This window comes from Chroicocephalus ridibundus, chromosome 1 (assembly GCF_963924245.1).
Source record: "Chroicocephalus ridibundus chromosome 1, bChrRid1.1, whole genome shotgun sequence".
NCBI lineage: Eukaryota > Metazoa > Chordata > Aves > Charadriiformes > Laridae > Chroicocephalus > Chroicocephalus ridibundus.
Genome location: NC_086284.1, coordinates 7,966,491 through 7,990,671, shown reverse-complemented (window position 1 = coordinate 7,990,671; position 24,181 = coordinate 7,966,491). Strand labels below are relative to the sequence as shown.

The 24,181-nt window shown below is 51.0% G+C and overlaps 1 protein-coding gene across 1 annotated transcript in view; it reads right to left on the bottom strand.

Annotated features, from left to right (window-relative positions):
• MAP6 (microtubule associated protein 6) overlaps positions 1 to 19,293 on the bottom strand; it is a 49,249-nt gene extending 29,956 nt beyond the window's left edge. The window contains exon 1 of the mRNA XM_063327221.1: positions 18,503 to 19,293. Coding sequence (XP_063183291.1) covers positions 18,503 to 19,203 — 701 coding nt within the window. The 5' untranslated portion in view covers positions 19,204 to 19,293. The remainder of the gene's footprint in view (positions 1 to 18,502) is intronic.
• Positions 19,294 to 24,181: the final 4,888 nt, after the last annotated feature.

Below are 24,181 nucleotides of genomic sequence, written 5' to 3'. Positions count from 1 at the left end.
AGTGGAAAGCCCTGAAAGCAAAGCACAGACAAAATGGCTTGTGTCTTTACATCACGTTCAGAGGCCCTCCCCGCGCTTGATCAAAAGCATCACTCTGAGCACACTGAGACCATCGGGGAAACACACCATTCACACGGGTGAGACGACAGCCCTGTGCTGCCAAAGCTGGTGCTCTGTTCCAAAGGAGAGGTGTGAAGCTGAAAGGCGCCCTAAAATCAGAGTGTCTGGAAACGAGAGGCATGGCACACAGCAATAACCAGCACGCAAAGCGTAGGATTTGCTCCCTTTGGAGGAAAAAGCAGAGTAGAGACGTGGTTTTCTGTTGCCAGACGCAAGGAGCCTGTGCGTAACATGCACTGGGGAGCTAAAACCAAGAAGAGATGAAAGAAAATCCCAGGGCATGTGCATGGCTGCCTGTGCCAGCAAAGGGGATTTAGAAACGCAGCATGCTGAAAACAAAGCCTGAAGAGATGCACAGGCTGGGACAAAACCCCAGAAACCTGGGAGACTCAGAGACCATTGCCATTTTTGGGAGTATCTTGCATCAACATGGTTTTGGAAGCCTATAAGGCTGCTGTGAGGACAGGCTGAGAGAGTCAGGGGGGTTCAGCTTGGAGAAGAGGAGGCTCCGCGGAGACCTTGGAGCCCCTTCCAGTCCCTCAAGGGGCTCCAGGAAAGCTGGGGAGGGACTCTGGATGAGGAAGGGGAGCTATGGGACGAGGGGGAAGGGCTTTCCACTGCAAGAGGGGAGATTGAGATCAGATCTGAGGAAGAAATTTTTTGCTGTGAGAGTGGTGAGCCCCTGGCCCAGTGGCTGCCCCATCCCTGGAGGGGTTCAAGGCCAGGTTGGCTGGGGCTTGGAGCAACCTGGTCTGGTGGGAGGTGTCCCTGCCCAGGGCAGGGGGGTTGGAACTGGATGATCTTTAAGGTCCCATCCCACCCAAACCATTCTATGATTCTGTGATTCCGAAGAAGGATATTGTAAAATGTAAAAAACATATCCCCCTGCCCCTGCATGGTTTCTGCAACATCTGCAATCACACACCTACCTGCCAAAACCCAAACCCAGCCCCCAGCACACACAAGTGTGCACTGCAGTACCTTTCCTAAAGCAAAAAAAATAAAAAAAAGCTCACAAGCAGTAAATTTGGGGACAAAAAATTAAAAGCACCATTTTTATAAGCCTTCTCCAAAGAACTGGAAGGAGAATTTGTTATTACTAAGCACTTTTGTGTGCACAGCGAATGTTTACAGCCTCTCTGAGCCATTTGTATCCACTGGATAAATAATATGCATTTGGAAATGAGACAATCTGCAAATACTTCTTCTTTTGGAGCTGTTCCAAGCTTAATTGAGAAATAGAACATGCTAGGGACAAACGTATTAAGCAGGTACTTAATTGAGAGACGAGATGAGAGAAGAAGGCACTGTTCTTGTCCCCCAGGCAGAGCATCCATGTTTTAAACACGCTCCTAGATTGATATTTATTGCAACCGACAGAGCAGAAAGTCTCAGAAAGAGCACTCCTTCCCCTCCCATAAATAATTCACCCGTTGTAACAGTTCATAAAATGTTTATATTAAGTAATAATTAAATATTGCATTACAAAAAAATAACTAACATTCCATCCGAGAGAAAAATCAACCCGAAGGAGGGTGGGGAAATATGATTGCCTTGAAGCTGTCACTTTGGGTTTCCTCTGCTGAGAGCGAAGCTAAAGCAGTTAAAAGAGGCGACTCTTGGCTGCACTCGATGCTCCCTCTGCTCTGTCGGATCGAATCCTGATCCTGCCCCGAATGATAGGCCTTTTTTCCAATCGATCTCCGCGATGCCCGCATGGAGCCGGCTCTCGTGCCCATGCAAGGTCTCCCCATGTGGTGGTTTTCACATGGGCAGAGCAGGGTCAGTGGTCCCATATTAACCTCTGCCATCGAGCAATGATTTTTTTGACCTCAAATCACCAGCTCTGCACACATTAGCAGGCTCTGAGCCCACTAATGGGTTATTTGGTCTTGGTCGCAAAGACACACAAAGTCCAGTATGGGATAAGGCTCCAACAGCCAGACCCCAACATGGGATGAAGGACTGGGAGCATGGCAGGAGGCAGTGGGGTAACGACTGATGATCAGCAGAAGCCATCAATATAATATGAATCAAATGTCATCACGCATACACCCAGGCATCTTTTATTAAAGCTATAATTGCTTGATCCAACCTGTGCCCTGGGGAGCATAAAGAATAGCGAGCAGCACCAAGGTCACTGCAGACAGAAAATCAATGCAGGGAATGAATGGTAATGACTTATATTTTTCCTGGTTTCAAAGAGAGGGGTTGTGGAGATATCCTGCTGGCATCTCCAGAGATGCACAATATCCCTCGGACTTGCTCCAGCAAAGCACTTAGTACATTTTTAACATTCAACATCCAAGTCTTGCCCCTCCTGACTGTGACTACAGCAGGTTCGAGCATCCCGGTGGACCGTTATATTTCATATACGCAAAGACAATTATCCACTTTTCCGCGGCGCTCTGTTCTCTATTCCAAGCCATTCAATATTTTCCAGCTTTCTGCAATGACCATGCCTTCCATGGTCCTGACCTCTCTAATGGCCGTCCAGGACTTTCTCTGGTTCATAGCTATGCCAAAACCTGAATAAAAGAGTCCACCTGAGGCTTTACTAATGCGGAAGGATGTCACATCTGGGTTGTCACATTTGGGCCCCTCACCACAAAAAAGCCATTGAGGTGCTGGAGCGTGTCCAGAGAAGGGCACCGGAGCTGGTGAGGGGTCTGGAGCACAAGTCTGGTGAGGAGCGGCTGAGGGAGCTGGGGGTGTTCAGCCTGGAGAAAAGGAGGCTGAGGGGAGACTTCTCGCTCTCTGCAACTCCCTGAAAGGAGGGGGTAGCCAGTGGGGGTCGGGCTCTTCTCCCAAGGAACAGGCCATAGGACAAGAGGAAATGGCCTGATGTTGTGCCAGGGGAGGTTTAGGATGGATATTAGGAAAAATTTTTACGCAGAAAGGGTTATCAAACATTGGACAAGGCTGCCCAGGGAAGTGGTTGAGGCACCGTCCCTGGAGGGATCTAAAAGACAGGTAGACATAGTGCTTAGATCTCAAACCACTATGTGGTTTAGTGACAGTTTTTGTCAGCGTTAGGTTGATGGTTGGACTAGATGATCTGAAAGGTCCCTTCCAAGCTAGGCAATTCTATGATTCTGTGATTCTAAATTACATGTCAAATTACTCTACGTACATCTCAGTACATTACTTGCCAAAAAGTCCTTTTTTTTATTTGTTTGAGTGCTTTTGTTGCTTGATTTTCTTCTTTTTTTTTTTTCAATGCAATAACATTACTGACATGTGATTTGTGATTCACTCCAGAATTGCTCCTGTCCCAGCTGTTCCGTCTGCACGAGTATCACTGATGATTCCTACCTCCTTGTCATACCCTGCCCTCACCTCTCCTGAGCGGCTTCTTATTTATTTCAGGCTATTTCTCCACTATGTCAAGATCTCTTTGAATTCCAATTCCAGCATGCAAAATGATTTAGCCACACACAAGTGAAGGACTCGGCACGAGACTACGTGGATGAAATACGGTGCTGTACAACCACTCAGATGGGATGGTCCTAATGTCCCTTCCTGCAAGGTATCCGTTACAACTACAGGAGCAAAATAGTGCTGTAAATTTAAACTGCCTGTGGGATATTTAAGGCAGGTTGTGTCCTTTAGAGAAGGGATGAAACAGCTCCTTCTCTCCACTGAGCAGACCTCAGCCCTTCTCCCAAACGGCAATGCTGGTCCATGTGATGCAGGACCTAAGTGAGTACTATTGCAAGCTGAAAATGTGATGTTCATGCAGAAATGGATCCATGATCCAAGCTGAGCATAGGGTTTTTTTTTCATTGGCTCCACTGAGATTTGGATCGAGCTCTAGGGAGATGTCTCTAGAGCTCTAGTGAGTCCTATCAATGGGCTACTGAGGATGATGCTGAGATTAGTAACACCTAAGTGATATAAAAGATCTGTCCAAAAATGAGTTTGTAGTCATCAGCTGAAAAAAACTCAAGAGGTGAAATGAGAACTCAAAAACTGGTGTCCCTTAGCCCACGGGCTGCCCACCAGTGATACTGGTGAGACCACCTGAACACGGACAACTTGGTACCTATGAGTATGGGGTGAGTGCAAATGAATGAAATCTGTGACAGAAAGGGGGAAAATCAACTTATGTATATATTTTGTAAATAAATACTTTCTTCCATATGGTTTTACACTGAAGATTATATACTAATTTCCTACAATATCATATTTCATGAGTATATGATCACCCGGGTGTGCTTCAAGCCATGCAGTTGCAACACTACAGCTCTTCTTTTGCCCCGTGGTGCGTTGAGGTGTGTTTGTTTGTCCCTGCAGAAGCTCTGAGCACATCTGCAGCATCTCTGCAGCTTCCCAAGGGATGTCTCCACATCTGCCACACAGCAGAAGGATGGAGTGTGCACAGCGATTGGGGTCACGGTGTTTCCCCATATTTCACCTTCTGCGTAACACATCCATGCAGCTTCTATGCCAAGGGCATAGCCCCAAAGCTGGACACTTCCAGACTCTGGTCTTGCACCGAGCAATACTCATATGGGCTGGAACATGGTGTCTGCTGAAATGCAGAACGGGGACCAGGTTAAATCAGAATTGTTCACAAGGATTTTGAGACCTTAAAATAAAATACACCCTCTATGTAGATCAGTGCTTATAGCTCCCCATGACATTAGAGCAAAGAGGCTGTGAAAGTGGCCTGTACAGCAGCGTTACCACCTTCAGACGTCCTTCCCTTTTCCATGCCATAAAAACAATACCACGCTCTATCTCCCTCTATTTTGCATCAGGTCAAAAGTCTCCTGTGAAAGCACCATGTCCTCACTCCCTTCCCATTTTACACATCATCCAGTTTGACTTCCCACCCAATTTCAATCTCAAATGTCAGCATGACCTAATCAAACCCCTGGTTTCCAGATCCTGGGGTTAACTTCTGGGAGCATCCCTCCTCCCCAACAGGGTGTGAAAAAGATGGTGATGTGTATGTCACCACTGAAAGACTACCAGACATGCCTGAAGAGCTACTGGAAGACCAAAAATTGAGATAGAAAGGGCTGGACAGATGTACCTGGCTGCAAATCACAGCAATGACACGTCAAGTTTAAAGAAACATCTTCCGGCTGTTCACTACCAGCTGTGCACATTGTACAACCTGCAAGACCCTTTCTCTAGACTGATGCTGAGGGCCTCCCAAAACCACTTAACCCCAGGAGCTAGGCTTTGCAAAAGGTGTCCAAAAGTGCTGCCAAGGTTTCAGACGTGACTAGAGGTACCAGCAGAAGCCCAACCAGGAACACATCCTCAAGGCCAACAGATGTGCCTGTGTTTTCTGAGGGTTTCCAGCCCTCAGAGCGGCCAGAAAGAGACAAATCACAACTGGTTGTAAAAGAGAAAGCTCTTTTTCAAAGAATCACAGAATAGTTTGGGTTGGAAGGGAGCTTTAAAGGTCATCTAGTCCAACCTACCCTTCAATGAGCAGGGACTAGATTGGGTCAACTAGACAAGGTCAACTTCAACTAGATCAGGTTGCTCAGAGCCCCACCCAACCTGACCTTTCCTCTGTGGACAGGGAATCGCACATTAATTAGCAGACCCAGAACAAGGAAGAAGGGGAATCATGGCAAACAGGGCTGGGGACGACCTCAAAACCCATCCAATTCATCCCGTGCTCTGGGGCCAAATCAAGCAATGGACCTTTGCACCTCCTCTGAAGGCTGGCTAGCTTTCTTGAGATGCTACAAGCCAGTCGAGGGATGAAATAACCTGTTCTGTGTCATGTCAGAAATCAGACTGCCTGAATGCAGCAGACCCCTCCAGCCCTGCAGGTTATCCAGAGCGATGGGAGCATTTCCATGGGACACAGTGAAATTGCCTCTCCATTTATATCACCCTGCACTGAGCTTTGCTCCAACGCCGCTGCAATGCCGCAGCACTGTGTCCAATGCTACCGGAGGCTTTTACCCCACCGACGGAGGAAAAAGCACTGCAACTTTTGACAACAGCGTCTCCCCGGCTCTCTGCATGACGATGCTGCCGAAGCCCATCCCAGCTCCCTGTAGGGAACACGCGGTTTTTCTCCGTGTCCTCCCTCCGTCGGGCTGCTTGCCAATACATCCCTCTCCGGGAATCCTCCGCCCGAGTTGCCATAGCTACTGACCGACACAGCGACAAGCTCTGCCGCTCGGCTGAGGCCGGCGCGTTCGTCCCCCCCTGATGCATGGGGTACCCGGTGGGAGGCTGTCACCCAGCCACGGCACATCAGCCCCATGCAAACCCAACCCAGGGCTTTCCACACCTCATAGGGTCTTGCACTTCCAGCCTCTGATCTTCCCCTTCTTCCCCCATCTCAGACCTTCTGCACATCCATTTTATATATGAATAATGAGAGCACAAATCATGGTCGAAGTCCTGATCTGCATGGCCAGCAGGTAAGAAGAGTGGCCAGCAAGGCAAAAGGGGAGATTCTGCCCCTCTGCTCCGCTCGGGGGAGACCCCCCTGCAGTGCTGCCTCCAGCTCTGGGGCCTCAGCACAGGAGAGACACGGAGCTGTTGGAGCGGGGCCAGAGGAGGCCCCGGAGATGCTGGGAGGGCTGGAGCCCCTCTGCTGGGAGGACGGGCTGAGAGAGTTGGGGGGGTTCAGCCTGGAGAAGAGAAGGCTCCGTGGAGACCTTGGAGCCCCTTCCAGTCCCTCAAGGGTCTCCAGGAAAGCTGGGGAGGGACTCTGGATGAGGGAGGGGAGCCATGGGACGAAGGGGAAGGGTTTAATCTGAAAGAGGGGAGATCTAGACTACAGATTAGGAAGAAATTCTTGGCTGTGAGGGCGGTGAGCCCCTGGCCCAGGCTGCCCAGAGAAGCTGTGGCTGCCCCATCCCTGGAGGGGTTCAAGGCCAGGTTGGACGAGGCTTGGAGCAACCTGGTCTGGTGGGAGGTGTCCCTGCCCAAGGCAGGGCGTTGCAACTAGATGATCTTTAAGGTCCCTTCCGATCCAAATCATTCTATGATGCTATGCTGGCCTCCACAAATCCAGCAAAGCGTAAAAATCAGACCTTTACATTTAATTCTCCCCTTAGCTTTAGGAACTCCACCAATAGTTTGGTCTGTTGCACTGGTGGTAAAGTGCAGCTCAGGCTGTGAAAGAGTTTGCAAGACATTGAGCATCCTTTCAGCCTCTCGCTGGGGCTCAGGTTGATGGAGCTCCACAGTTGAAGTGGATGTGAGCAGGGAAAGGAACCCCCACTTTGCAGCAAAACAGCACCTGCAGCTTCTCCTTGAAGGTCTCAGCCAATAAACCAACCATCAGCCCCACTGCTGCCCAAATCTGGGAATGGGACCAGCCAGGGTTCACAGCACTGCCTGTGTTTCCAGCCCATCAGAGTGTGATGCACTGATTTCTTTTAGGCAAAGCTGCCTGCCCAAGAGCAGATGGGCAGCCTCCTTCAAGGTCAAAGGCAAAGGGAAATGTGGGAGGAAGCCTGAAGCTCAGCAATCAGGGCTGATCCCAAAGGATTACCTCCTCCTATGTCTGGGTAACCTCTCCCCTTGCCATTCACCCAACACCCAGGCACAAAATTGAGGTTTCTTTACTGCAGCTCACTGGCCTGGCCAACTCCAGCCTTCCCAAAGCCAAGTTTTTAGCTGGTCTAAGTGGATTTCTGGAAAGCCCAAACTGTCCAGCTCCCCATAAGTATATGCTTTCTAAGATATCTGCACATCTTTGCTTTGGAAGAAACAGATTGTATCCCCTTCGTTGGGAGACGAGCTATCTGCCCATCTTCCCTCCTACTACCTGTGTGACCACAATACCTTCTGTAGCTAATTTAATGGGAAGGAATCAGGAGTAAAAAGACAAAGTGGAGGAAAACATTAACTCATTCACCTAATAATTAATTGCACATAAGCATAATTTAATTGACAGCTAGCCCTTACACACAGGAGTCCCACAAGAAGAATATTTATGTCTTGTGCAAGGGGAGCAAGATGGGGATGAGGGTGGAAAAGGACATCTGAGAACATCAACTCCAAGGCATGAGCTTTTAATTCTAGAGGAGAGCAGGGATTCTGCAAGAGGACATGCTGGTCCTGCAGGGCTTTGGGGAGAGAAAGGAGATCTGTGCTGAGCTTTGGGCTAAGTGAAGACCCCAATGAAGAGTGCCAATGACCCCCCAATGAAGAGGAGTGCCAATGCTGGCACTCTTGGGAATAGCCATATTGATTTCTACGAGCAGAATAACCTTGCCCTTCGCAATTAATACATAGCTCCGCTCCAAAAGGCCACCGTTTTCTTTGAACACCTTAATTTTGATTCCCCTTCCGAGCCAGACAAGCAGCAAAGCAGCTGCACAGCCCCACGTACCTTCAAACCTTTTCAAGAACAAGAAAAGAAAAGCAGCAGCCGAGCAACATCACCCGGGCACCAGCGACCTTGCGAAGCATTTCAGCGAGAAATCTCTGCCCCCTTCCCAAGATGGCACCTGCAAGCTCGGGCAGACAAACACCGTGCAAGAGATAATTGACATGGGGAGGACGTTGCCATGCAGGAGAAAGCCGACTGCAGTCAGTGGGAGTCCTATGGATGGAGCCCGCGGCTCGCAACAGCTTGGATTTCCTTGCCCCTACAGCGGAGATGGAGTAACTGATGCCGAAATGCTTCATTTACAGCTCTCTGGTGGTATTTTTAGAGTTAAAACCAGATGAATATAAAGCCTCGCATTAAGCAACCATGCATCAGGAAAACAGCAAGACTTTACAAATCTGCTGGCAGCAAGGACAAGCTGGGAGACGCTTTCATGATAATAAAATGACAAATAAAAATCCCCGGCCAGGGATATTATTTTGTGCCTCTGATTTGAAGCCTGGAATAGGGGCTACAGCGAGTCATAGAATCACAGAATGGTGGGGGTTGGAAGGGACCTCTGGAGACCATCTAGTCCAACCCCCTGCCAGAGCAGGGTCACCCAGAGCAGGCTGCACAGGAACACGTCCAGGTGGGTTTGGAATGTCTCCAGAGATGGAGACTCCACATAGAATAGAATTGCCTGGGTTGGAAGGAAACTTTCAGATCATCGAGTCCAACCATCAACCCAACACTGACAAAACCACCACTACCCCGTGTCCCTCAGCACCACGTCTGCCCGGCTTTTAAATCCCTCCAGGGATGGCGACTCCACCACTGCCCTGGGCAGCCTCTTCCAATGCTTGACAACTCTTTCGGGGAAGAAATTTCTCCTAATATCCATCCTAAACCTCCCCTGGCGCAACATCAGGGCATTCCCTCTTGTCCTATCACCTGTTCCTTGGGAGAAGAGCCTGACCCCCCCTGGCTACCCCCTCCTTTCAGGGAGTTGCAGAGAGCAAGAAGGTCTCCCCTCAGCCTCCTTTCCTCCAGGCTGAACACCCCCAGCTCCCTCAGACGCTCCTCACCAGACTTGTGCTCCAGACCCCTCACCAGCTCCGGTGCCCGTCTCTGGACACGCTCCAGCACCTCAATGGCTTTTTGTGTGGTGAGGGGCCCAAAACTGGACACAGCACTCGAGGTGGGGCCTCACCAGTGCCAAGTAGAGGAGTCCCTGCCGATGGAGAAGGATGGGGACACTATGGACGCTGTACCCCAATGCCAGCCCATCCCTGCACAGGGCATGCTGCTCATCACCTGCTTGTTTTGCCCAAGGCAGCTCGCAGCAGGAATATTTCCTTCCATGCTCCACGGCTCAGCGGTGTAAAGTGCTTCCTGAAAGAAGTTCCTCCCCTGGGACATCTGGTTAAATTCACCTCTTCAAGGTGTCTTTTTCTACAGCTGGCATCCTCACGGACAGGGGCAGCTGCCCAAGGGCTTTATCCTCATCTCCAGGTAATTCTGCTTGTGTTACAGGGGCTGAAGTGATTTTTCCTGTTGGAGCCAGCCCCCTTCTTTCCAGGCATGAGCAGCACATCATTTCAGGCAACCCACCCATCAACCTGAGAGCATCCCTCAAATGAATCCTCCTTTGCAAAACTGAATTACACCTCCACTAAATAAATAAATAAATAAATAATAATAATTTAAAATTTAAATTTAAAATAGTTTAAAATTTTAAAAAAGCAGACTCCCCCCCTTCCCAGCACCAAAACACCCTGTTTTGTAGTCTCAACAGCCGGCTCCCCAAAGCAGCAGGAGTCTCTCCGTATGCGCGCCGGGTTTGCACAGTGCTGCGGGGTCCCTTCAGGTGAAGGCACCGTTTGAGCAAAGGGAGTTATTAATAGAAAGCAAAATGTGCTCGCTACACAACACCCGGGATGCTGGGCTTGGGGAGGAGCGATGAGTTGGAGATTAAAGTGGTCAACTTGGTGAACAGCTTGGTTTGTGTATGTGCATATGTGTGTGTGTGTGTATATACACACACACACAAATATATATATATATAAAGAAATATAAAGGACATTGGAAGGATATCCGGAATGCTGAGTTAAAAATCAAGAGAAATAAAACTTTTACCCTATAAAACTGCCCTAAAACTGCCTTTCCCTTCCTGGCTGGCACTGATGGTCATGTTAGCAGGAGAGCATCCATGCTCTCGCCCTGGTGCAGCAAGGGTTATTTGAAGACATCAGCATTAGCGCAGTGAATATGTTCAGCTAAAAGCAAAGAAAAGCACGATTGATGTAGGATAGAGCGCAGAAGTACTTAGAAAGTGAAGGCTTGTTCAGCTCGTAGGAGACAAGAAAAGCAAAGGTCACACTCTAAATGTGACAGAAGACAAATTTACAACGTCTGTCCGTGATTTATTTGGCAAAGGAAGGACAGGGAAAGTTCTGCTGTCTAAATTAGCTGATCCCTCTCCTCTTCTCTTTATTTATTGTGTGTGTTACAGTGGTAGGTTGAAGCCGTCAAGTGAAAAATGTCAAGATGCATCTACAGCATCTGCTCCTGCGTCCAGGAGAAGCTGGTGGTCTAAACAGACACGGCAGCAACTGGGAGGGGAGAAGGAGAGATGTTTGACATGTCCTTTGATACGATAACTGACTTAGCAGACAAAAGAAATGAGAAAATCTATCTGGTTTCAGTAAAGCGTTTGATACAGGGCCATGTGGGAAATTATTAATTAAGCCAGTGAACATGAACATCAGCAGAACGGGAAACTGGGCAAGGGAAATATGACAATGATGAGCGTTGGAAGGCTGAGGGGCAGCCTGGAAGGAGGTTAGCAGTGTTTAACATTCTTAAGGTTGACTTTGGCATGCAAAAGTAGGGCAACACCGATGAGACCTCCTAATGGCACAACGTTGTAAGCAGCACCAATATGGTGGAGGATCGGGATACCACAGAGGAAGACAGGGATTGGCCTTGACTACCACGTTCAAGACGGGGTGAAAATTATTAGTACTAAATTCTAGGTTCTGTACTAATCAACAAGATTTCTTGCTATGGGATTGGTGTTCCAAGGCTGGAACTGCCTAAGAAGGAGAACGACATGGAGGTCCTGGTTATCAAAGAGTAAGTGAGGGATTCATGATGCATTTGTGCTGCCCACAAACAGGACATGGGAGTCTCAGTAGAGATGGGGATCTCATCTCCAAAGGGCAACAGTCTGCCTCAGTGTTTAAGAAACAGTGATTTAATCTACGAAGAGATGGAGAGCAATGGTTGATACAGGGAGTAAAAAGGAGACTAAACCCCTACAAAACCAGAATGCCAAACGATGTGGATACTGTACTTGGAGACACTGAGCAGTGACCTCCAGATAGGAGAAAAGCACTAAGTAACCCAGTGCCAACAAAACAGCAAACTACAACCTGTCCATTGACTCAGACTGGAAATGAGATGATGGTTGCAAGCCATCAGAGACTGAGGTTTGGGCGCATCCTTCCAGCTGGCATTGTGCAACCAAAAATTCCCTATTTCTGAGACAGAGCCTTGGGTGTTACTCGTAAAGACCAAATAACAAACTAAATAGTTGGACTTACTGGTCCAGAGGGTCCCATCCAGTCCCATGTGCCTAAAGGTCCCTGCTGAGGTGACACAGCTGAGCAGCAGCAGAGGAAAAATTGCCCAAGCACATTGACTCCATCACCTGAATGCCACCTCCATCTCTTCCACCTGCTCGACCCTGTCCTATAGCATACACAGCCCAGCTTCACCTTGCACGCAGTCAAAGCAGCCAAATTGAATATTGCCTACGCTGCTGAGAAGCTCCCAGTTGGCTTTTGGGGCTGGATATTGTCCACCTTAATGTGATTGCAGGGAATATGTTGTCAAATACTCCAACTTGGAGATGATACCAAGAGCCTTTCTCGGCTGGTGGACTATATCCAGAGGAGATCAAGACGCAGAGTGTGGCAGGACAGCTGTCTGTCTGCAACACCCACCTCCATCCTCTTTGTATCTTAGCAAACACAAGGGTTTCCTGCAGCCATGGTTATTACATACTCATACAACCGGTCCTTGTGGACGTTGTGTCTCCTCCTGCTGCTAAAGGTACGTATCAAGTAACTGCTGAGCCAGAGCTCAGCCTCAGCCAAAGCTGCCAAACGTCTCTTTGAACAGCCTTTTCTGGATGGAAGAAAACATCCTGCCCCTTCTCTTCCAGCTAGGAGCAAAATTGGATCCATTTACCTACACGGGTTACTTTAATGACACTCTCATCCAAACTGGGAGTTTGTAGCTGAAACGACACTTGGAAATTAAATCTGTCCAGGAATGTTCTCTGTCACTGGAGCCTGGGACTGCCCTCACTCACACTATGAAACCCCTTTAGCCCCCAAAGCAAGGTGACTGCACTTGGGGTGCAAGTTCCCCAGGTGCAACTGATCCCAACTGCTTGTTGGGATCAGTTCTTGGCTCATACCCACTCCCAAACCCAGCCTGGGAAGCGGGCTAAGGACTGTTTCAACAACTGAAGAGTGTAGATGATCACGTCCCCATGCCCAGGAACATGTCCTGGAACTTTTAAATTTACTAATACAGACCCAGCCTATTGATATGATCCAAAATTTCAGAAGGCAATGGAAAATTTCCCACCAAGTTTGGCAGATCTGACAGTACCAGCAGTGTTAGCAGTTGTCTCACCAAGGTGGGACATGTCCTCCACTGGAGATTTTCAAGAACAAGTTAGATAAAATCAATCTGGTGTGGTCTAGATATATCATCCCCTTCCCCAGAAATGGGACATGGACCAGAAGATCTTGGGACATCCTTCCAGCCCTACATTTCCACAACTATAATGAAGGAGTATGAATTCTCTGTCCTCATGTAGCTCAATCCATCCTTCCTGCGTGGACATCCTTCCCTAAATTATCTCCTCTGTATCTCAGAAAAATACACAGCAAGTCTCCAGCGCTGACTCATTCATCTCTATAGCTACTACAAATTCTCATTTGCTCCACATCTTTAGTACCTCCAGGGCTTGAGATGAATGACAGAACATTAGCAACAGGCAATTCATTAATACTAGAGGCAGTCCAAAATTTTCCATTGAAGCCTTTCTTGTGTTGTTTCCTCTGATAGGAGAGGAAATTGGTGAGGAAAAAAAAAAAATTGATTTGGTAGAAAAAAGATCTCTCTTTGGTGAAAAACTTGAAAACTAGGTTTCACAGTATTACTTCTCTGGGGAAAATTCATCGCTTTACTACTCATTCCGACACCGTGGAAAGGGGGTGAAATTTCCCCTTTTATATCTTTTTTCTTCAGGGAAAAAAGGTAACAAAATCACAGAATCACAGAATGGTTCGGGTTGGAAGGGACCTTAAAGACCATCCAGTTCCAACCCCCTGCCCCGGGCAGGGACACCTCCCACCAGACCAGGTTGCTCCAAGCCCCATCCAACCTGGCCTTGAACCCCTCCAGGGATGGGGCAGCCACAGCTTCTCTGGGCAACCTGGGCCAGGGGCTCACCACCCTCACAGCCAAGAATTTCTGCCTTAGATCCAATCTAAATCTACCTTCTTTCAGTGTGAGGCCGTTACAAAAGGAGAAGAATGCAAGACAGAATAAGGAAAAAAAAACACACGGGAAACACCTAATTCTAACATTTTCCCATCATTTTCAATGAAAAAATGGAAAACATTCATTCCTTCTTGCATTTTTGCCAAATTGTTCTTCTAATTGTTCCACTTCGAGCAGGAAATGCCACTTTGTGCACATTTTATCACCTACTCTCTCTGCTCCCAGGGTCAACCCCAGCCCCCTCCATCCTTCGGTGCAGCAGGGAGAAGAGTTCTTCCCATCCCTTCCAGTTCAGCGGGCCAAATCCCCTCCCAAGCACTCGAGTATTGGGGTCACCAAGGCCCAATAGAGATAAAGCCCTCAATGATGCCCCCAGATCGTCCTACAGGACACCAGACATTCGAAGAAGAAAGGGATCCATCCAGCAGGAACAGCTGAAAAGCCCCCCAGGTTGGGTCCTGACCCCTGTTTAAAAGTCAGGTCAGCCACAAAAAACTAGTATTCCTACCCTCTGACGGATGCCCTGGTCCTTACTTGGTCCCTCAGGGTCCATAGGCCACTACGGGAAGCAGGACTGCAGAGAAGAGGGGGGTGAAGGGAGACGCAACCTGCCCCTATAACGCTGCTTGGGCAGCACCTGCTGCTGGGGAGGGAAACTGAGGCAAGAAGCACCTTGGTGCTGGAACCTGGGTCACACCAAAGCACACCCAGTCACAACAAACAGGAGAATGATGCCCCCGAGCTGCACCCTGACCCCAGCCCTGATGTGTGGACTCAGGTAGGTCACTCAGCACCCTTGCCACAGTTTCCCCACAGCCAACAAGGAATGGTCATAGGGCATTAATCGTCAAGCAGATGCCATCATAGAATCATAGAATAGTTTGGGTTGGAAGGGGCCTTTAAAGGCCATCTAGTCCAACCTCCTCTGCTGTAAGCAGGGGCATCTTGAACTAGATAAGGTTGCTCAGAGCCCCGTCCAACCTGGCCTTGAACCCCTCCAGGGATGGTGCATCTCCCACCTCTCTGGGCAATGTGGGCCAGGATCTCACCACCCTCACAGCACAGAATTAGTTCCTCAGATTTCATCTAAATCTCCCCTCTTTTAGCTTAAAACCCTTCCCCCTCGTCCCATGGCTCCCCTCCCTCATCCAGAGTCCCTCCCCGGCTTTCCTGGAGCCCCTTGAGGGACTGGAAGGGGCTCTGAGGTCTCCCTGGAGCCTTCTCTTCTCCAGGCTGAACCCCCCCAACTCTCTCAGCCCGTCCTCCCAGCAGAGGGGCTCCAGCCCTCCCAGCATCTCCGGGGCCTCCTCTGGCCCCGCTCCAGCAGCTCCGTGTCTCTCCTGTGCTGAGGCCCCAGAGCTGGAGGCAGCACTGCAGGGGGGTCTCCCCCGAGCGGAGCAGAGGGGCAGAATCCCCCCCCTCGCCCTGCTGCCCACGCTGCTGGGGATGCAGCCCAGGCTGCGGGGGGGTTTCTGGGCTGCCAGCGCGCACTGACGGCTCATGTTGAGCTTCTCATCAACCCCAAGTCCTTCCCAGCAGAGCTGCTCTCCATCCTTTCATCCCCCAGCCTGTATGGACACCGGGGGTCCCCTGACGCAGGTGCAGGACCCCACACTTGATCTTGTTGAACCTCATGATGTTCACACAGCCCCATCATGCACAACTTGACCACCTTCAAACCTACTTGTTATTGATGGCTTCAAACCAGACGTTGCCCTGGGAGCCATTTAACTCTTGGAGACCATTAGGAATGAGCATGTCCCCCCACTGTTTCCCTTGGTTTGCCAAAGGAACTTATTTGGGCATAAGTACCTAAATAAATCCTATATATACATGAATATTTAATGAATATACAAAAATACAAATATAAATAATATAAATACCATGGATAATATACATAAAGAATAAAAATAAATCCCAGGATAGATCTGGGAGGAGGTCACAGGCACGCGGGGTCCGCAATATCTGTTTTTTTTGGTATAACGAGGTTAGAAAAGGGAATTCCTCCCTTTAGCCCCGATGACCTTGGAAGAGTTGCTTACCGTGTCCCACGCTCCGTTCCCTCACCTGGGAATAATAACACAGGGGGAGACAGAGCGAGTTTAAAAACCGTTGCTGCTGTGCTCTTCGGTTTCACCAAGGAATTGTTTCCCAGCCTTGGAGCATCCAATTACGCTGATTTGTGGAGGACTGTAAGGACATCTCCCCCTGCTCCCATCCTCCTCCCAGATGCTGGGGAGCCTTCACCTGCGCACAAGCCCAGCAAAGGCCACAGAGGACAAGCCCTGCATCAACCATCCTTCCTCTTCTCTGGCAGAAGGTCGCTAGGAGATCATTTTGGCTGCTGGGTGGCCCAAAAGGTTGCCCAAACAGTCTCTATCCTTGCAGATGTTCAAAACCCACCCAGCAGGGACTCCTGTGAGCAGCAAGGTTCTCAGGAGTAATAAGGACTTGGAGAATTTGGCTTTTAAAAAGAACCCAAACAATAAACGACACTTATAAGATGCCTAATTTGAACAGAAAATGAGAACAATTAGCCACAGCATCACTTATGCATTAATGAAGAGGCGCTTACGTCCCAGGGCTGAGCGTCAGAGCAAACACTTCTCTCGCAATAGGCTGCAAGGAAGGAAAAACATGGAAGTGGGAGAGCAGATGAGGATCCAAGGGGAAAGAAAAGCCCGAAGGGTGCCTTGAAAGATGAGGAGCGACACAAGGAGGGTCGAAGCCTTCAAGATCCTCTTGGGTTTAACATCTGAGCTGACCCAACCCGGGAATGGTGAGGAAACACAGAGCAGCAACGGCGGCCATACGAATTTGTTGGAGCAGACAGGAGGGATGGTACGTGGAAGGATGGGAGGGTGAGCAATCTGCATTTAAATATGCAAGTAAATAAGTCTAATTATCCTTTGCACCAGCGTCAGAGAGCAACACCACGACTCTCTAGCTCTAGGACAGCTTTCTGCTTGAGTCCTGCCATCACCAGACCCTTGGAAGGTGAGCAGACAAAAAGCTGAGTCAAAAATCACGGCTGGCCAAAACAGATGAAAGGACTGTGGGCACTTCTGGAAAACCCTTTCCCTACCACCTCCAAAAATCCCTGGCTGTTTTCTCACGTCTCAGCCGACCAGCACCATCACCCCTGGATGCACCTGAGCCCACGGCATCACTCGCATCCCTGGCAAGATCCAGAGCCGATGCTGAACTACAGCAAAAATCAAAAATCTCATGGCTTGAAGCATTTCCTACCCACCGGCGTGGGAAAGGAGATGACTGTCGGCTCTGCTGTGCCCCACAGTCCCCGGTGGGACACAAGAGTCAAAACGCAGCTTCATTTTAAACCTGCATGAATCGACTACCTGTTTGATGGCAGGGTGTCACCTCTAAAACTCCCCAGGGCAGAAAATCAATCCTTCAAAAGCATAAACACCTTCGCATGGGTACGGGGAGAAGCAAAAAAGGCTGCAATTACACTTTGGTCACAACAACTCCCAGCTCTGCTCTTTTCTACCCCCACCCCGGCCTCGGCGGTGGTGGGCTCTGCCAAAGAAAGCTCTGGAAAAACACAATTGCAGCGAACCCTCCTTGTGAACGTAGGCGCAGGGCAGCCACCCCATCAATTTGGTTTCGCATTCCCAATGCATCCAAACCTCTCTGCCCCAGGAGAGAAATAACAACGGCATCTCGCAGCAAGGAGTTTCAACGCTCCGAATCCCAAAACGGGGACTCTTCCCGGGGTGAAATCAGGGCACCTCTATGTAGCCTGGGGATGATGGAGGGGGACACGGAGGGATGTGCCACCCCCCCGCCGCCGCGCTGCGTTAAACATGGCAGCATCCCAAGGCTGCCCCACCCAAGCGGCCTAGGACGCTTTGTCTTGGGGATGCTCCCGGCCTGGGATGCTGCCTGGGACCATCCTGCGCCTGGGGTACCCCACAGGCATCTGGGACCCCCATCCACGCGTGGGCCCCTCGGGATGCAGCAATGCGGTGGCGATACTGCTCCTTCGGGATGGTGGCACAGCGGGTGGGTTTCTGGGATGTCAGGGATGAGCTTGGAAAGGACCAGGTGCTACTTGCACATCCCGGGGAAGCGACCCAAACATCCCCCTGCTCAAAGCCAAGGTGATGCTGGGAGTCTGAATTTTGGGATGTGGCAGGGCCTGGGCCGGGGGAAATGGACACCCCAACCTGCTCCAAACCCAACCGGGAAAAAGGATCCCCGTGGATTCACTACCTGCACAGCACCTACCCACACTCCATCAGCGACACCCAGAAAGGTGGGGAACCAAACCAGGACACCCAGAGAGGTGGGAAATTTTAAGGACAACCCCCCCACACCCCGGGCAGGAGATCACCAAACCCCTCCTGAAATGCTTCAAAGCCGCATTCACCCATCCCCCAGGGTGGGATGTTTCCCCTGGGGATGGACAAGAGGGGACCAGAGAAGGGCTGGCGAGGACATGGGGGTGGGGATGGGGGGGTGTCTCACCTGTAGGACGAGCTGACCCCCGCCGCCACCTCCTCCTTGATCTGCCTGTTGAGAGCATCGGCGGCCGCCCTGCCCCTGCCCGCCTCCGGCGGCGCCTCCTCCGCCTTCTTCCGACCCTTCTCTCTCCCATCCCCGGCCCGCACCGCTTTGGGGTGTTCATCCTCCCCCTCGGGCTCTTCCTCCTTTTTTTCGGGAGCGGGAAGCACCTTCCGGCGCTTCTCCTGAGCCGGTTTCTCCGGAGACCCGCGGTCCAAGGCGAGGACGGGGGAAGGTCCCGGTTTGGGGATCCAGGGATGGTCACCCCGCTTGGGGATGGGCCAGGCACGGAAATCCTTCTGGTACTGCGTCTCCTTCTCGAAGGGTGTATCCGAGGGCTGGTACTCGCTCTTGGGTTTGCAGCTGGGCTCCGGTCGCTGCACCTTCCAGGGCTTGTAGTCGTGTCGCATCACCGAATCGGCCGGGGGAGAGGCGTGGGGGGCCGGGCCGGGCCGGGTGGGACCGGGAGCCGCATCCCCCGCTCCATCGCCGGCGGGCTGGGTCTCGATGGGGGCAGCGGGGCGCGGAGGGGCGGCGGGGGCGGCGGGATGCTCGGTGGCTTCGGAGTATTTGGTGAAAACCAGAGGGACGGCGATGTCCGCTTTGTCCAGCTGGTTCCAGAAGCGGGCGATGCAGCAGGCGCGGGTGATGCAGGGCCAGGCCATGGCGGCCCCCGCGCAAGGAGCGCACCCGCTCCGCGCCGCACCGCGCCCGCGGCCGCAGGATGGGGATGGGGACGGGGATGGGGATGGAGGGTGAGGGCGGGGGGGGAGGGGGGGGGGGACACAAGCCAGGACACGCCCCCGCCGCACCGGAGGGGGCCGGGCATCGCGGGGGGGGAGGGGCTTGTCTGGCGCCGGTGGTGGGGGGGGGCACATGTGTGAGCACCCACCGGCGCGCACACACACAGGGAAGGGGGGGCCGTGCGTGGGTGCACGCACCCGCACAGGAACGTGCATGCACCCGCACGCGTGTGCACACACGTGTGCGATCGCAGGCATGCACCCACATGTGCCAGTGCAGACGCGTGCACACGCGTGTGCAACCACGCGCGCGCACCCACATGCAAGTGCACGCACACGTCCAGTGGCACACATGCACCCACACGGGCACACACACGCACGCACACACGTGCACAGTCACAAACGGGGGCCCACATGCATGCGCACGCATGTGCATGCACATGTATGGCGGCACACATGCACCGAAATGGGTGCACACGCATGTACAGTCACATACATCCACCTACATGCACAGGCACATGCATGCACACACATGTACAATTGTACACATGCGCCCACGTGCACACAAAAGCGCACATGTACAATCGCACACATGTGCACACACATGTACAAGCATACACATGTGCCCACAAGCGTATGTACAGATGCGCATACACGTGTACAGTCGCACACGTGCACCGAAATGGATACACACACACACATGCACACGGGTGCACAGTCACATACATGCACCCACATGCAATGCACAGGTGCACGCACATGTAGGCACACACGTGCACCCCCGTGCAATGCACATGTGTGTGCACATGTACAATCGTGCACATGCACCGCAATGGGTATACACACACACGCGCACACGTGTACAGTCACACACATGCAATCCTATGCACATGCACACACACATACAACCACACACTTGTGCCCACATGCATAAGCACACACGTGCACACACATGTACAACTGCACATATGCGCCCACATGGATGTACACACACATGCACACACGTGCACAGTCACACACATGCACCTCCATGCAATGCACACGCATGCATACACATGTACAGTCACATACATTCACCCACCTACATAGGCATACACGTGCACGCACATGCACAATCATGTACATGCACCAACGTGGATATACACACACATGCACACACATGTAGAATCACACACATGCACTGACATACACCTAGATCCGTGCACACACGTGCACAGACACAAGCACGCACAGATGCATGCAGAGGTGCACACGTGCATACAAATGCATGCCCAGCACACGTGGACACACGTGTCCACACACATATATACACGCACACGCATGCCCACTTAACGTGCACACACACCTGCACAAACACATGTGTACATGGTCACACACTTACCTGCACATATATATGCATTACACGTGCAAAGACATAGGTGAACAGACACACGCGCGCACATGTGTGCACATGCATGGACATACGTAATGTGTGCATGCATTGCACACTCACATCTGCACACACACATGCCTGTACACAGATGTGTACACACATGTGCTAATGCACGTGCACGCCCGATCACAAAGATGCACCCCCATACACATGTGCAAGCACAGATGTGCACATAGATGCATGCAGGCAGACGTGCACGCAGACGTAAGTACAAACACACGCACACGCACAGCTGGACACGGCGGTACACACACACACAGAGCTGCGCTCACACTTGCACACGCGTGCACACACTCCATACACGCACGTGTATACACAAACACGTGCACGCCTATATGTGCGTGTGCATGTGCGCACATCTGCATGCACAAGCACCTGTGCACACACCTGCACACATGTGCACATGCACACACATACATAAAATCACCCACGCACGCACAGGCACACAAATGTGTATACGCAAGCACACGCATATCCATGCTGCACATGCATAGAAACACATGAACATATGCACACACGTGCATATATGCACTCACATGTACACTCCCACCTGAATGCACACAGGCACAGACAACGCATGCGCGCGCACACACAGGGACACACGCAGACACGTGGACAATCTCACATAGGCACATACATATGCACAATTGTGGGCACACACACGCACACAAACGCATGCAGGCAAGTGCACGCACACGTGCATGCATGCAAATGCGCGCACACTCACACGTGTGCATGCACGCAGATACACACACACACGTGTGCACGCACGCAGATGCACACCGAGCTGCATACTGCACACACAGGCACCGACAATCACCTGCACGCGCAGATTCACGCACACATATGTGCACACATGCATGCACACTAATGTGTTCACGGACGCACATGTACATACACATTTGCACACACGTGTGCTCACGCATGCAAACAGGAGCACAAGCAGGCACGCTGACACCTGGGGCACCAGCTCACGCACGCCTGCCACATGCGCACGCGGCCACAGGGACACTCGTGCGCGCACAAACACACGCTTGCGGATGCGCACACGCATGCACACCCCTCCCTGATGCGCACACACGCAGACACATGCGTGTGCAGATACACACGCACACACGCACACGTACATTCTTGCATGCGCATTGACGCCTACGCGCACACGCAGACATTTGCACACACCCGTGTGTGGACATACACACTTGTGCGCACAGTTACGCACATACACACAGACGCGCGGCGATGCACGCACACACGTGCGCGCAGACCCAGACGCACATACACACACACACCCCCCCGCACACACTCGTGTGCACACACGTGCCCACACGCCCACGCAGATCTCCAAGAGCTGTTGCGTTGCCAGCCTGCTGAACCGACTGTCCATGTCCCCCCCCCCGCCCACCCCCGGGGTTTTTATGGATAAAGCCAAACGCACACACGCGTGCACAGCCTTGTGCGCACACACACAAACACACACACAGACACACACACACACACACACACACTCACACGTATTTTATTATTTTATTTTATTTTATTTTGGCTGGGTTTTTTGTATTTCATCGCAGGTTTGGAGCTGCAAAACCTACCCAACCCCCCCCCGAACCCACTTCTGCTGCAAGGCCAGCTGACGGCTGCCACAACTCATATTCCCGGGGTGGATTCCCAACCCCAGATCCCACCTTGTACTATACTCCCCACCTTCCCACAGCCTTGCCTCCACCCTCTCCCCTCTGACCTTCCTCCATCTTTCCATCTCACCATCCCTACGTCTCTCCATCCCTCCACCTCTCCATCCCTCTGTTAGCCATCCCTCCATCCCTCTGTCTCTCCATCCTTCCATCCCTCCATTCCTCCATCCCTATCCCTCCATCCTTTGTCCTCCATCCTTCCATTCCTCCGTCTCTCCATCCCTCCATCTCTCCATCCTCCATCCCTCCATCTCTCCATCCTTCCATTCCTCCACCCCTCTATCTCTCCATCTCTCCGTCCCTCCATCTCTCCATCTCTTCATCCTCCATCTCTCTATCCCTCCATCCTCCATCCCTTCATCCTCCATCTCTCCATCCCTCCATCCCTGCATCTTCCATCCCTCCATCCTTCATCCCTCCATCCCTCTATCCTCCATCCCTCCTCCATCTCTCTATCCTCCATCCCTCTATCCTCTATCCCTCCACTTCTCCATTTCTCCATGCCTCTGTCTTCCATCCCTCCATCCTCCATCCCCCCCTCTCTACCTGCGTCTTTCTCTTTACTCCCTTTCTGTATTACTGTACCCAATAAAGTCAATTTTCAACCTGACCGCAGCCACCTTCTGGTCTAACCACATGAAAAAGACCCCAAACTTGAAGCTGGCAGGTCTTTACCAGCACGGCTGCGCTGCCACCATTTCCACCGGGAACATAATCCCAATAAAACCAGTGATCCCGGTGCCTCCCAAATCCGTGGACTCGAATATTGAATTACAATGAGAAAAAACAATTCCCGCCAGGCAGTGCCTGCAGCTGCTGGGAGTGCAGTGAAAAATGGGATTACTCCTGCCGGGATTGTGTCTTTAATCCGATGCTTTGTATCCCCTTATTGAGCGTTTGACCCTGAGGTGGGGTGGGTTTTTTTTGCTTGTCTTTGCCTTGATTTGCTTAATTTCCTTCTTGCCTGTAGGTAAATCGTGAAAACCCATTTTACAGATGGGATCGGAGCTCTCGCTGGTAGGGATGGCCGAATGAAAGAGCAGCCTTTGGAAAAAATCAATAAATTAATTAAAAATAGAGGTGTTTATACACAGGTGTTGCTTTGTCCACAAGGATTATCTCATCCTTGCTTTTACATCCAGTGCAATTAAAAGGGATGTTTATAATTAAAGATTTAGGAAGCTCCTGAGCATCTCCCAGGTCGGGACCGAGCCCTGGGGCACCGATGCACTGTGTATTGCTTTTGGAACTATGGTGGGCGCTCCTTGTCACCCACGATAGATATGCTAAGCACTTTTTAGGCTGATTTTTACCTTTAAAACCATTATTATGAAGGCACGTGGCTCTTCCTGCACTTTCCTTTTGCAGAAGATCATCCAGGTCATGCAGCAGAAATGGGAGAGTTGTCCTGAAGCTGCTGGTGTCAGACCCCAGCCCTGTGTTTCCATGCACGCTTTTTCCACATCTTTTTGCATCTGATGGACTGCGGTATTAAAGAATATATATATATATATATATATCCCAAGGTCTGCGAGGAAGACGTGCAACCTGATTGCAATGGGATCACAGTTGTCAGCCGCTGAACGTCAAGGATGTGTTTGTTTACAAATATTCTCTGCAATTTCATTTATCTCAAAGATGCCACAGTGATTTTTGAGGGTGTAAAACCCATGGAATGGTTTGGGTTGGAAGGGACCTTAAAGATCATCCAGTTCTAACCCCCTGCCCCGGGCAGGGACACCTCCCACCAGACCAGGTTGCTCCAAGCCCCGTCCAA